We start from the raw sequence: 14,176 nt of genomic DNA, 5'->3' as shown, positions 1-14,176 counted from the left end.
TAAAGTCAAGAAATAAGATTTTCCTCCATGAACCAAAGACAGTAGCATATTTCTTTAGTACAGGAGTAGATTTACAAATTATTATGTAGAAGTGGAACAGTATAAATATTAATAAGTTGTTTAGAAAGAACAACTTTGTAAAGTCGACCGAGGTCAACTACTAAGGTGTGAGTGTGAACAAGGCCAAGGACTTGTCGCTCTCGGTAGACAACCAAGACAAGGACATGTACGGCACATCGATGCTTCCTAGGTAGCTTTATGAAAGTTAACATCACTGCCTAATCCCATCGATTCTAGACCATGTAATGCGCTGTACTGGTGTACTGTAAGCATGTAGCTACAGCGTCACCCCCTTGCATAGTCTGCAATTCATGTACTCCCTCCGTTCTAAAATAGATGACTCAACTTTATACTAACTTTAGTACAAAATTAATATAAAATTGGGTCATCTATTTTGGAACAGAGGACTGACAACATGTACCATGAGTCTGCAACCATGGTCCATGGGGATTGGGGAGCTACTGCTCAAGCTGCTGCAGCACCGACGCGACCATATGCATGGAGCCAGTGACGCAGATGAGGCCACCCCGAGCAGCGCCACCTCCGACTGCCCGGCGCAGCAGCCGGGAGGCGGCCTTCATCAGGTCGCGCGAGAACGGCGCGGCTCCGCACCCGATCAACATCGGCGCGGGCTTGTCTGTGCCAGCGGCGGGTGCCAGGTGGTCGATATTTACGTTTGGGGCTTTGTTGCCAGCGATGGCCCCGATATCCACACACTCGATGCCCTGGCCAAGCGCGGCGCCTGTCCAGATGTCTCTCAGTGATGAAGCCGGCATGGAGCGAGCAGTCCCTCCCGCGATCCCCGTCTCCGTCAGCAGCACCACGTCGGGCCTTCTGCCTGAGAGTGATCAGGGAGGTTGAGAAAAACTACTGTGACGTTCTTCGCTCTGAACTATCCAGCTATGAGACGCTCAAATCACAGAGGGGTAGAGTTAATGAAGTATCTTGCCTGAGAGAAGTTGTGCAGCGAATGCGAGGTGCTCTTTGTCGCTGGCCATTCCAACGATGACGGCCACAGGCCCTTCGGGTTCGACGGTTTTTATCACGTCTGACAGTGCCTTTGCAGACGCCTCGGTATGGGCTGGAAGATGATTGGAACATCAGATGGTATCTTTGGCTAAGGCAACAGTGAAGGGAAATAAAGCAGCAAGGGCAGGTGGTTATCAGGCAAAACCTCCATCGATTAGAATGGTGGATGCTCCGTCGAGCCCAAGAACTGAAGCTTCATCTTGTGTCAGGAATTGGCTTCTCCCGGGCAGTTGTGTCTTCTCTAAACCAGCTCGGATAGATGCATCGGATACATTCCATCCTTAACTTCCCAAATTCATGGATACGAGAGAAAATACGTCAGATTTGTGCAGATTTTTTTTTTGAAAGAAACAGATTTGTGCAGATTAAGCAATGTGTATGATAATGTGAAAAAGGAACTGAAAGAAAAGCAAATATTCAGTCCTCCAGCACTAGTCTCATCCAGAAGCAGCAATACAACGAAGATTCAAAATAAAGACCATACTGATACTGGAGTAACTGTACTTTAATGAATGGAAGTGGATTGAGACGGACCGTCATCAAACAACACGAAAGGACATGCTTCCTTACCTAGCTCACGGAGACATAGAGCTGTGCAAGAAGCCGTGACAGCATTCTGACGCTGATGGCCTCCCAGCAGCTGGAGTTTTACATCATGCAATTCCACAGACTGCACAATATAAATTTGCGCCTGTCATTTAGAGGACTTGAAAAGCAGAGGGGAAAGCTCTATACTCTGTTAATTTCAGATGAAAGTAGATAAGGTCAGTTTCTACCAATGGCATATTGCCTGAAATCTTCACGACAATGTCACAGCTTTGATAAGGTTTTGCATAGTCTCGTCCAATGCATCTTGTGATGCTCCTGACACCAGTATCACAAGCAGATATGACAGGAGATTGTGTCAAGAACGCTCTATCCCGAATTATTTGCTCGATGTCTGTTGAAAATGGACCACCAATGACAACCTGGAATAATGTTTGATATTCAGGTTACAAACTCCACCATTATCAGAAGTTACACTTGTACAAGGATAATACTATACGGCCTGAAGGTTAAAAATCACCAGATAATAATTAAGGAAAAGTAGGTCTCCAATTTTACCGAAGAAACACAAGATGATGCCTAGTAAAATAGTGATGAACTACCATGGACATGGAACAGCAAGTAGAACATGACGTGCCAACCATTTCTTTGAGGGAAAAGAACACTACAGTGGACAGCTATCTGAATAATAATCTGGAATTACAAGCAAGAAAAAGAGCTGGTGAAAATGAAAAGGAATAAAGATGAGAGAACAACTTAACTGGTCGTCCTTCCTTGATAATTCCAGACTTTGCCACTGCTATGCTTTGGAGGGAACCACCCAAAGCAGCCAAATGTTCTTTCCCAACTGTTGATATGACTGCTGCAGCTAGTTCACTATTTCGTATGACATTTGTGGCATCTCTAGCTCCCCCAAGGCCTGCCTAGGCAATCAATAAACAAACAAGTTACTATTTAGTCACTGTAAGTGATATAACTTATAACTCAAAGATCGTTTTTCAACACTAGAGGCTGAAATACTTGAGATCAGTGCTATAAAAAATGACAAAGGATTAACCACCTCATAAAGATGGCTACATTCTGTCATTCATATATTTCATTTCTGAGTAACACGTTGCATTAAGTACCAAATTAGTGGACCTATTTTTCCGTCTCCGTATTCTAATATTTCTTAAATATACAAGACTTAGTGGACTGTCCAAAGCAGTAGATCAGAGGTGGACAAAAGACAACTGATCCACCGCACAATTACAAGGCAAGTTTCACCATTCATATAACATTTTTCCAGCAGTTCAGTACAATAGGTGCATTCTTGTAACTAAACTTCCAAGTCAGTACAAAAGTCCATACATGTTAGAAAACTTCAGTTAAACAGGTGCATTTTTGTGAGTGAATTTCCATGTGAGTACAAAAGTCCATACATGTTAGAAAACTTCTCTAGTAACAAAGATATGAGTCTATTCCACCCTTGAAACTTACAGAAACATGTAAACACAAACTGTAGTTTTAATTGAACAACAGTAACAGTGCCAGTATTACACAACTTACTTCAACAATGGCAACATCAACATTTTCTCGTGAGAATAGGAGAAATGAAAGAGCAGTAAAAACCTGCAAAATAGCAAGTATATTTTAAGTGCATGATCATCAGAAGTCAAGTAACAACAGATAAATATTAATGCCTACAGTGATTGCCTTAAAAAATGCCTACAGGGTTTTTATTGTGGTTAGATGTGCACAATGCCACAATGCAGGGCATTTGATCATAATCGGTTGTGTAAGAAATTTGCTATCAACTAGAGATGAATTGTTGGCAGACATTAACAAGTGGAAGTAACTCTTATGCAGTATGACAGAATCAAGGCAGCCAAAACGAGCAGGGCTGTCCATCTATTCTTGCTTATTACATGCATCACCAAATTTCACCTGGATCAGCAGCATATAATGTCTACGTGTTCTTGCTTGTTACAGAGAGTTCAGGTGTAGAATTAATATTTAGACTATAATGGCTTTGCCAATATGCATAGAAAAATTTAGATGGCATAATTTAGAACAGTAAAAATGGCATCACAGCCTGTAATGTTCAAAGCAGTAAGGTGAGATGCAAACTAATGAAGGAATCAGGCCGTATTGTCTATGCTATTTTTCTTGCCATGCTTATCATTTATTGCTATTGTAGGCTCTCATTCGGGGACAGCAAAAAAGATCTGGGTATATATCATCATCATTTTATTATGGGTTCCTTTTATTAAAGCAAAAAACCAACTAAATCTGCTACTTAAAAATAACTATAAAAAATAAACCTCAAAGTGTGTCAGGGATCCATTTTCTGACTCGATTGATTCATCGATAGCTTCCTTGGCCAGATCGAAAAGATCCCTCAACGACGCAGCTGAAACAGGGCCTCCATGTTGTCCAACAGAAATGCGCTCTCGGATTGTTAGAAGGTGTGGACTGCATAGACAACAGCACCATTGAATTCCCTTGATTGTGTGGTCTAATACGTTACTACCAAATGGATTAAAGGATACATGGAGCTTGGTGATATGGTGGAATACCTGGAATAACAGCCCACATTGTATCCTTGCTCCCTCATGATATTAGACAGGAACGCGGCAGTCGAACCTTTCCCCTTGGTGCCGGCGATATGGACAGACTACAAACGAAATCACTCAGATTAATACTTCCATTCTTCACTATTTATCCTTGCAAACAAATCTACTCCCCAGTCACAATCACTACGAACACAATGACTGTCTATTACTGGCCACGCTTGACGCATCCCAAGCAGAATCACAGGTTATCAGCCAACTCACCGGGTAGTGGGTGTGGGGGTCGCCGAGGCGGCGGAGGAGGCGGCGCATGCGGCCGAGGTCGAAGCCGTCGTCGGAGTCGGTCCCGGCGCCGCGCGGCACGCCGGAGCGCTCGTAGTTGCGGAGCATGTCCATGTACTCGAGGAACCCCCCGAGCTGCGCCTCTTCGCCTCCTCCGGCCATCGCGGATACGCCGCGGCGGCGGGGGCTGCTGCTAGCCCGCAGTAGGCCGCCAAACCAGCGGAGGGAGACTGGGAAGCGGGCGACCATGCGGCACGGGCCCGCCGCGACGGCGGGCGGTCGAATGGACGCGGCCGTGTCGCCGGAGGGGTGGCTGCGCTCCTTGGCGCCCACCGTTGCCGCGTTGGAGGAGCAGCACCTCAGCCCCTTCCTCTCCGGCGCGGCGCCGTCGTCCCCGAGAGTCCGGTCCGGGTGCGATTGCAAGGGCAGGAATGTGGCCTCGCGGGCGCGGTGTGCGGAGGGGGCGGCGACTGACGTGGTACTGGGGAAGCAGCAGCAGGGCTGCGTGTGGGGGAGCGGGAGGGCGCCTCCGGAGGGGAACAGCCGGCGAGCCGCCGGGACTTGGGAAGTAGGGGATCAGAGAGATGAGAGATGGGTGTACAAGGGGTATTTTGGTCCTTGTCCTTTTTAGCTCAAATCTGAATCTGAAGAAAAACTTGCCAGAATGAGTTTTGATGGGCAAAACCTCGCTATTTTTTAAATAATACAATACATTTTTTCATAAATTTGAGAAATAATACACGGTTTTGAAATTTTATAAAAATAATACAGCATAAGCTTATGCGAAGCCGATTGGGACTAATTGCCCACGGCGAAACCAATTGGATTCCAATCGGCTTTAGTAAAGCCGACTGAAACTAGTCGGCATTGGTAAAGCCGGCTGGAACTAATTGGTTTTGCCGAAACCAATTAGTAGTTATTGGCATTGGCAAACTTGACAGCTGCATGTGCCCACTTTATATATATAGTTGCATTTCAATTTCATATTTCAGTCTCGTATTCCAGATTCCAAATATAAAAAATGACCAAATTCTAGTTTAAAAGATATTAAAAACACAAAGAAAATTAATGCTACAGTTTTTCATGTGAGAGGGATGGAGAATCGCAGTCTCTGGCACAAATGGGAGCCAGGCCGGCCCGGGCCTGGCACGGCCCGGCCCGCCGTGGCACGTTTAATAGTTGGGTCATGCCGTGCCGGCCCACAAGCGTCGCTCCTTGGCCTAGGCACGACCTGATTATTAAATGGGTAGACCCGTGGCACATTTAGCACGCTTTATTGGGCCACTTAATTTTTTTAACCTATTGGGCTGTATTTAAGGCCTATTGAGCTGTAATTTAGGTCACATATATATATATATATATATATAATTCTAAAAAAATAAAAAATAAGAGGATCATGTCGTGCCGGCTCGCGTGTCCAGCCTCCAGGCTCAGGCATGGTCCATGGCGTGCCCTGTGCTGGTCATGGCCCGTTTAGCACGGGCCGTGCCGTGTCTGGGTCGTGCTGTTTCCGTGTGCTACCGAGCCGGCCCAGTTAGCACGGCACGTTCGGCCAGTTATAATGGGAGCCTCCTCTTATGTGACATTGATTTTCTATACACGTAAAAGGCAAAGCAAATACACATAATACCGCAATCATATGAGTCCAAAAAGCAAGAATCTTCAAGCTAATGAAAGGCAGGTGTTTACCCAGTACATGCTTCGCTAGAAAAAACTGGCTCTTTTAGGTATATTAATACAAATTTCTGTGCGTTGTAATAGGCGAAAAACAATTGCAAAACCTGCTTCGTGTGTTATTATGCCTCATTTCTTAGATCAAACTTTTAGAAACATTGGTAATAAGGTTACATTGTTATCGCTTTTGGGAGCATGAAGTGTGGACCTGAAGAATCCACTGTAACGCCATTCATCTGATGGAAGAGTACTGGTTGTAATAGTTTGTTAATCGGTTTTATTTTTAGCTTTTCGGAAAAAAACAAATATTTCTTTTAAAAAAACTTGAACATTTTCAAAAAAGATTTTTAGAATTGAACATGTTTTGACGCCGATCATTTTTTGAAGACATGATTTTTTACGAGTTTTTATTTCTTTTGAACAATTTTAAATGTAAGATTTTTATTAAAAATGGAACAATTTATAGGAAGTTTGAGCATTTAAAAAACATGAACATATTAAAAATGTATTTTTTGAAAACAAGAATAATTTAAAACAATTGAAAAAATGGCGAAAAGGGTTGCGGGGTAAAATTACAGTACAAATATAGCGAAAATATGGGCACATGCAGCTGTCAAGTTTGCCAACGCCGACAGCCACTAATTGGTTTCGGTGACTAGTTCCAGTCAGATTTACCAACGCCGACTAGTTCCAGTTAGCTTTGCCAAAGTCGATTGGAATCCAATTGGTTTCGCCGTGGCCAATTAGTCCCAATCAGCTTCGCATAAGCCGACGCTACATTACTTTTGTAAAAAATTCAAAACCGTATATTATTTCTCGAATTTATGAAGAAAAATATATTATTTTAAAAAGCATAATCAAAACCTCAGTCTGTTTGTGTATAGGGAAACTCCAACACATGACCCTGAATGGACATCCGCTTTGTCCGAATTTCGTTCGTTTGGGGTGGCAATGGGACGATGCCCGCCCGGATTTTAGGATGCGCCGGCCGTGCGCCCAACGCGCGGCCGCATTTTGGCTGCCGGAGGCCATTTATACTAAAACCAAGCATAGCAAATAGTTCAAATCAAACATAGCAAATAGTTCCACATCCAGAATAGTCTTACAACACAATCGAAACAAAAACAATATCAAATAGTCTTTACAACCCAATCACAATTTGTTTACATGAAAAGAAATTAAACCGTTAGATCTACTGGTTGCCAATGTGAGTCTACATGTGCTCAACCAAGTCATCCTGAAGCTGCACATTAGTTTACCAATCACGTATTTCACGATGAAATTGAACAAATTGTTGAAAGGTTGCAGGAGGTGGGTGCTCAGAATCAACATTTTCACCCTGAAAATCAAAGCCATGGTGGTAGATGTTATCATCATGCTCATCCTCAACGATCATGTTGTGCATGATCACACAAGTAGTTATCACCTCCCAAAGTTTCTGAGTGCTCCATGTCAATGCAAGGTTCGAACGATACCCCATCGAGATTGAAGCACACCAAAAGCACGCTCCACATCCTTCCTGGCACTCTCCTGCATTTAGGCAAACCTCACGCGGATAGTCGCGGTGCATTTCTGGTAAAAAGAGAAGCCAAGCTTGTCAAGGGCATCCTCTTTGCACTCAAAGTATGGGTCATATCCTACCACTCCCTCCCGAATATGATTGCACACATGTCTCCTCATTTGGAATCGGTGACGAAATTGATGTGGTTTGAAAAGTGTGGTATTCTCAAAGTAATCGGCATAGAGAAGGGTGTGGCCTTTCTCCCTATTGCGGTTCAAGGCCAGAGTATGGTCGGGGATTGATCCCCTGAACCAAGGCCGCTTCATACTAATGTGGTCATGGACGACCAATGCAGCCACCACAAGCTCTTCATCATCCGATGAACAAATGAAGTTGTGAAAGAAATACGGATCCCCGCTATCCATGGTACCTTGGGAGCAAAGCGTCGAACACCTTGTGGACGTGGTGGAGACGCGGCCGGAAAGAGCACGTCGAGCTCCCCTCGCAGGCAGCAAAGCAAGGTTGGTGTTGGCGGGTGGGCACCCTGCAACAATGCAACGCCTTCCGGAAGTTGTTGTGGTTGACAGGCGGCGACGACCGTAGCTTCTCTCCCATCAGCAATAAGGAACCACGAACGCCGGCAAAAAGCTCTTCCCAAACGCGGGCATGGGCCGGCTATGGCATGGCGTGGTCATAGTTCGGACGGCCTTGGTGGAAGGCAATGCGGCCAGGAACGGGGGTGGCGGTGGCGATGGCGGGGACGGAGGGAGGGTAGGGGAAGAGAAAAGGGGTGTATGTGCCACCGATGGGCGGGCCAGGGGAGGACAAGGGCACGCATCCCGCCCACCCATTTCGACACAAATGCGGCCCAAAGTTGGGCCGGGAATGGATCGAAAGCGGACCGAAAACGGACATTTATCTATTTGCTCCCGCGCGTTGGGCCGTCAGTTCTGTCCTTTTACACCCAAACGGACGCGGCCGGACCATTTGGGGTCATGCGTTGGAGTTGCCCTTATGATCAACCACACGCACGTCCTGTACTATGCTCACTACATCTACTATGCGCGGTCCCCTCAAACACCTGCGGACACTTACTAGACACTCATCAAAAAAGATGGGAAGCCTTGATCAATGAACGTACTTGGGCCAGGGATGATCAGTGGCGGAGCCAGGATTGGAGCAAGCCTTGGGTCGATTTTTTTATGTCCATAAGGCTTTTAGCTACCTCAAAAGATACCACATACAAAATATGGCTCAACCGCACAAAAAAAATTAGAATTTAAACTCAATGCTTAATGATACAACAAAATAGATAAAAACATGACAACAACTGTAAATAACAATACGTGATAAAAAGAGAGTACCAAATCAATGGTTTGCTTCATCAGTGCTTCGCATAACCTCACCAACGGTGCAAGAAGAGCCCACACCTTCAACATATCAAAAGCAAAATTTCATAAGAGAAGGCATAAACATCAAGTGAAACAATTATCATTGATATAAATACAAAAACTTACCACTTCATCGAGGTAAAAGCCCTTTGTGAAACCTATATGATTAAAAGCGATATACAATATCATCATCATCATCATCATCATCAATACTTGGAAAATACATCTCGCTCAATATAGCAAACCATCCTATAATTCAGGTAATCATCACGCATCCTATTCATCAACTCTGTCTTGATAATAGTCATAGCTGAGAAAGCTCTTTCCACTAATGTAGTTGCAATAGGAAAAATCAATGCCAACTCAATGAGGCGATATACCAAAGTAAAAACGACGTGTCTACTAGTTTGAGCCATCTTTGCAACAAGATATCCAAGGTCATTACAACTCACAAAATCTGGATTAGCTCTCACATCAGTAATGAATCTTTCAAGCTGATTTCTAAGGACAAAAGAAATATCATATGTGGAGAAGTCGTCAACATACTACTTAGCAAGTTCAACAAGTTCGTCTTCATCAAAAATAGCAAATGAGTTCCTTAGATCAAGACAAGCAACACATCTTAACAATTGAGTAGTTCTTTCAGCAAAGCGGTTATTTAACTCAGTAATAATTTGGTCATGCACAACTTTGAACAATTCATATATGAAGTGATGATAATAAGTTGCCATTTGACAACCATGCCCCCTTGAACAACCTCGAGCAGGTATTGTATCATCCATGTCAGGCAATATAATGTTATGTTTAACACAAAAGTCACTTATCTTTTCCAAGAGCTGATCCCAACTGTTTTCACTTATATATTGAAGCTTCTGCAATGTGACCCCAATCAAATTCATTACAAGAACAATGTTTGAACTTTCCTTTGCAAATATTGTGACAACTCATTAGTCTTGCTGAAGGAAATATGCCCTAGAAGCAATAATAAAGTTGTTATTTTATATTTCCTTATTCATGATAACGGTTTATTATTCATGCTAGAATTGTATTGATCGGAAACTTAAATAATTGTGTGAATACATAAACAAACACCATGTCCCTAGTGAGCCTCTACTTGACTAGCTCATTGATCAAAGATGGTTAAGGTTCCTAACCATTGACATGAGTTGTCATTTGATAACGGGATCACATTATTAGGATAATGATGTGATGGACAAAACCCATCCATTAGCTTAGCATAATGATCGTTCAATTTTATTTTTATTGTTTTCTTCATGTCAAATACATATTCCTTTGACTATGAGATTATGCAACTCCCGGATACCGAAGGAATGCCTTGTGTGCTATCAAACGTCACAACGTAACTGGGTGATTATAAAGATGATATACAGGTATCTCCGAAGGTGTTTGTTGAGTTGGCATAAATCGAGATTAGGATTTGTAACTCCGAGTATCGGAGAGGTATCTCTGAGCCCTCTCGGTAATACATATGATAAGCTTGCAAGCAAACGACTAAGGAGTTAGTCACGAGTTGATGTATTACGAAACAAGTAAAGAGACTTGCCGGTAACGAGATTGAACTAGGTATGAAGATACCGACGATCGAATCTCGGGCAAGTAACATACCGATGGACAAAGGGAATTACGTATGTTGTCATAACGGTTTGACCAATAAAGACCTTCGTAGAATATGTACGAGCCAATATGGGCATCTAGGTTCCGCTACTGGTTATTGACCGGAGAATTATCTCGGTCATGTTTACATAGTTCTCGAACCCGTAGGGTTCGTGATACGTCCATTTTGCATCATGCTTTTATATCGATATTTATTGCATTATGGGCTGTTGTTACACATTATGTCACAATACTTATGCCTATTCTCTCTTATTTTACAAGGTTTACATGAAGAGGGAGAATGCTGTCAGCTGGGATTCTGGGCTGGAAAAGGAGCAAATATTAGAGACCTATTCTGCATAGCTCCCAAAGTCCTGAAACTTCACGGAAGCTATTTCCAGAATATATAAAAAATACTGAGCGCAAGAAGTTCCAGAGGGGGGCCACACCCTGGCCACGAGGGTGGGGGGCGCACCCCCTGCCTCGTGGGCCCCCTGGTAGCCCTCCGATGCCCATCTTCTTCTATATGGAGTCTTTCGTCGAGGAAAAAAACATAAGCAAGCTTTCGGGACGAGACTCCGCCGCCACGAGGCGGAACCAATCTAGGGCTCCGGCGGAGCTGTTCTGCCGGGGAAACTTCCCTCCGGGAGGGGGAAATCATCACCATCGTCATCACCAACGATCCTCTCATCGGGAGGGGGTCAATATCCATCAACATCTTCACCAGCACCATCTCATCTCAAACCCTAGTTCATCTCTTGTATCCAATCTTTGTATCCAAACCTCAGATTGGTACCTGTGGGTTGCTAGTAGTGTTGATTACTCCTTGTAGTTGATGCTAGTTGGTTTACTTGATGGAAGATCATTTGTTCAAATCCACTATGCATATTAATACCCCTATGATTATGAACATGAATATGCTTTGTGAGTAGTTACATTTGTTCCTGAGGACATGGGAGAAGTCTTGCTATTAGTAGTCATGTGAATTTGGTATTCGTTCGATATTTTGATGAGATGTATATTGTCATCCCTCTAGTGGTGTCATGTGAACGTCGACTACATGACACTTCACCATTGTTTGTGCCTAGAGGGAGGCATTGGGAAGTAATAAGTAGATGATGGGTTGCTAGAGTGACAGAAGCTTAAACCCTAGTTTATGTGTTGCTTCGTAAGGGGCTGATTTGGATCCATATCTTTCATGCTATGGTTAGGTTTACCTTAATACTTCTGTTGTAGCTGCGGATGCTTGCAATAGGGGTTAATCATAAGTGGGATGCTTGTCCAAGTAAGGACAGTACCCAAGCACCGGTCCACCCACATATCAAATTATCAAAGTACCGAACGCAAATCATATGATCGTGATGAAAACTAGCTTGACGATAATTCCCATGTGTCCTCGGGAGCACTTTACTTCATATAAGATTTTGTCCAGGCTTGTCCTTTGCTACAAAAAGGATTGGGCCATCTTGCTGCACCTTATTTACCTTTATTACTTGCTACTCGTTACAAATTACCTTATCACAAAACTATCTGTTACCGATAATTTCAGTGCTTGCAGAGAATACCTTACAAAAAACTGCTTATCATTTCCTTCTGCTCCTCGTTGGGTTCGACACTCTTACTTATCGAAAAGCTACGATAGATCCCCTATACTTGTGGTTCATCAAGACTCTTTTCTGGCGCCGTTGCCGGGGAGTGAAGCGCCTTTGGTAGGTGGAATTTGGTAAGGAAAAATTTATATAGTGTGCTGAAATTTACTGTCACTTGTTGAGGGAGTCCTGGACTAAGGGGTCCTCGGGCATCCGGTCTGTTATCTATGGGCCGGACTAATGGGTTGTGAAGACATAAAGGCTGAAGAATGCACCGTGTCTGGATTGGACTCTACTTGGCGTGGAAGGCAAGCTTGGCGACCGAAGATTCCTTCTTATGTAACCGACTCCATGTAAACCCTAGATCCCCTCGGTGTCTATATAAACCGAAGGGGATAGTCCGAAAAGGACACCACATATACTCATTACCATACCCACATAGGCTAGACTTCTAGGGTTTAGCCATTACGATCTCGTGGTAGACCCACTCTTGTAACACTCATATTCATCAATATCAATCAAGCAGGACGTAGGGTTTTACCTCCATAGAGAGGGCCCGAACCTGGGTAAAACATTGTGTCCCCCGTCTCCTGTTACCATCGATCCTAGATGCACAGTTCGGGACCCCCTACCCGAGATCCGCCGGTTTTGACACCAACATTGGTGCTTTCATTGAGAGTTCCACTGTGCCGTCGACAAAAGGCTCGATGGCCCCCTCAATCGTCAATAATGACGATGTCCAGGGCGGAATCTTCCTCCCCGAATAGATCTTCCTATTCGGCGGCTTCGTACTGCAGGCCAACTCACTTGGCCATCTGGAGCAGATCGAAAGCTACGCCCCTGGCCATCAGGTCAGATTCGGAAGCCTGAATCACGTTGAGGACATCCGGGGAGATTTGATCTTTGATGGATTCAAGACCGCGGCATCTGCTCCCCATTACCTCGATGAACATGGCCTAAACCTAAGATAGCTCCTGTAGAAGCTCTGGCCTTAAATCTGGAGCAGATCAAGTCGCCCGAAGATGGGAAGCTCGACCCCATCACGGGGGCTACCGATTCAGCGGCGCTGGAGCCGCACGCAGATCCCACTTCATACGGTATCCGCATCAACGGAACCTCGGACTTGCCTCTGGCGCCGAACTCCAAATCCTGCGAGCCCGCGTATATCGAACTCGATCGGTTGTCGATCTTCAAGTTCAGCGCTGCAGATGTCTTCCAACACTCGCCCATGGGTGACATGCTAAACTCGCTAAAAACCCTATCCTTGGCAGACAACCCGTTTCCGAACTATATTCAGTTCGAACTTTCGACGGACGATGGAGAATTTTGTTTCCCACCCGCAACCCACTTTGTAGCTATTGTTGAAAACCAACCAACACACCCGACCACAGCTCCGAAGACATCGACGGTGTGGATGATGGGGGGCAGGGCCAGAGCTTACTACCCGCTCGACACGGGACGACTACTTCCTGGTATGAAGTGTGCATGTTAGACACACCTTAAGGCACTCTCGACGATGATAAGGAGGATCCGGTCAAGAATAAACCGCCTGGTACACAGCCCGGACACCGGCACCCTAGGTCACATCGCCCAAGAGAAAACACTGCCAGCACCAGAGAAGACGGCACTTCGGACAATAAAGACCCTATTAAGGTAGAATCCGAGTAGGATGAACAGGAAGGTGGGAAAGACAGCTTTGATGAACAGACCACATACGGGGACTCGGAGGACAACAATTATCTCCCACCCTCTGAGGAAGAGGAGACCTTCGGCAAGAAGGATTTTACCATGCCCAAGGAACCGCTAGAGTAGGAGCGCTTTAAACGCCGGCTTATAGCCACTTCAAGGGGCCTACGAAAGAAGCAGCTGCAGCTTCAAGCAAGCCAAGATTATCTCAATGACAGATGGACCGAAGTCTTGGCCGCTGAAGAATACGGC

General features: G+C 44.6%; 1 protein-coding gene across 1 annotated transcript; it reads right to left on the bottom strand.

The window, feature by feature from the left end:
• On the bottom strand, positions 1-5,080 carry LOC125507371 (dihydrofolate synthetase). The gene is made up of 10 exons (XM_048671960.1): positions 4,452-5,080; positions 4,194-4,291; positions 3,939-4,089; positions 3,184-3,246; positions 2,397-2,558; positions 1,866-2,057; positions 1,660-1,759; positions 1,235-1,369; positions 1,010-1,141; positions 1-898 (listed from the first exon to the last, which is right to left on the bottom strand). Exons 1-10 carry the CDS (start codon positions 4,716-4,718, stop codon positions 519-521), a joined length of 1,680 nt encoding a protein of 559 aa, XP_048527917.1. The 5' UTR covers positions 4,719-5,080; the 3' UTR covers positions 1-518.
• Positions 5,081-14,176: the final 9,096 nt, after the last annotated feature.

Source organism: Triticum urartu, chromosome 5 (genome assembly GCF_003073215.2).
Source record: "Triticum urartu cultivar G1812 chromosome 5, Tu2.1, whole genome shotgun sequence".
NCBI classification, from domain to species: Eukaryota; Viridiplantae; Streptophyta; class Magnoliopsida; order Poales; family Poaceae; genus Triticum; species Triticum urartu.
This window is presented reverse-complemented; position numbering and strand designations above follow the sequence as displayed.

Excerpts from the sequence above, each read along its gene's own strand:
- LOC125507371 (XM_048671960.1), bottom strand. The coding sequence starts at position 4,718 with ATGGTCGCCCGCTTCCCAGTCTCCCTCCGCTGGTTTGGCGGCCTACTG. Across the intron at positions 2,058-2,396 it reads TTATCAAGGAAGGACGACCA|GTTGTCATTGGTGGTCCATT; the intron begins GTTAAGTTGTTC and ends ACATTATTCCAG. Across the intron at positions 1,760-1,865 it reads TTTCAGGCAATATGCCATTG|TCTGTGGAATTGCATGATGT; the intron begins GTAGAAACTGAC and ends TATATTGTGCAG.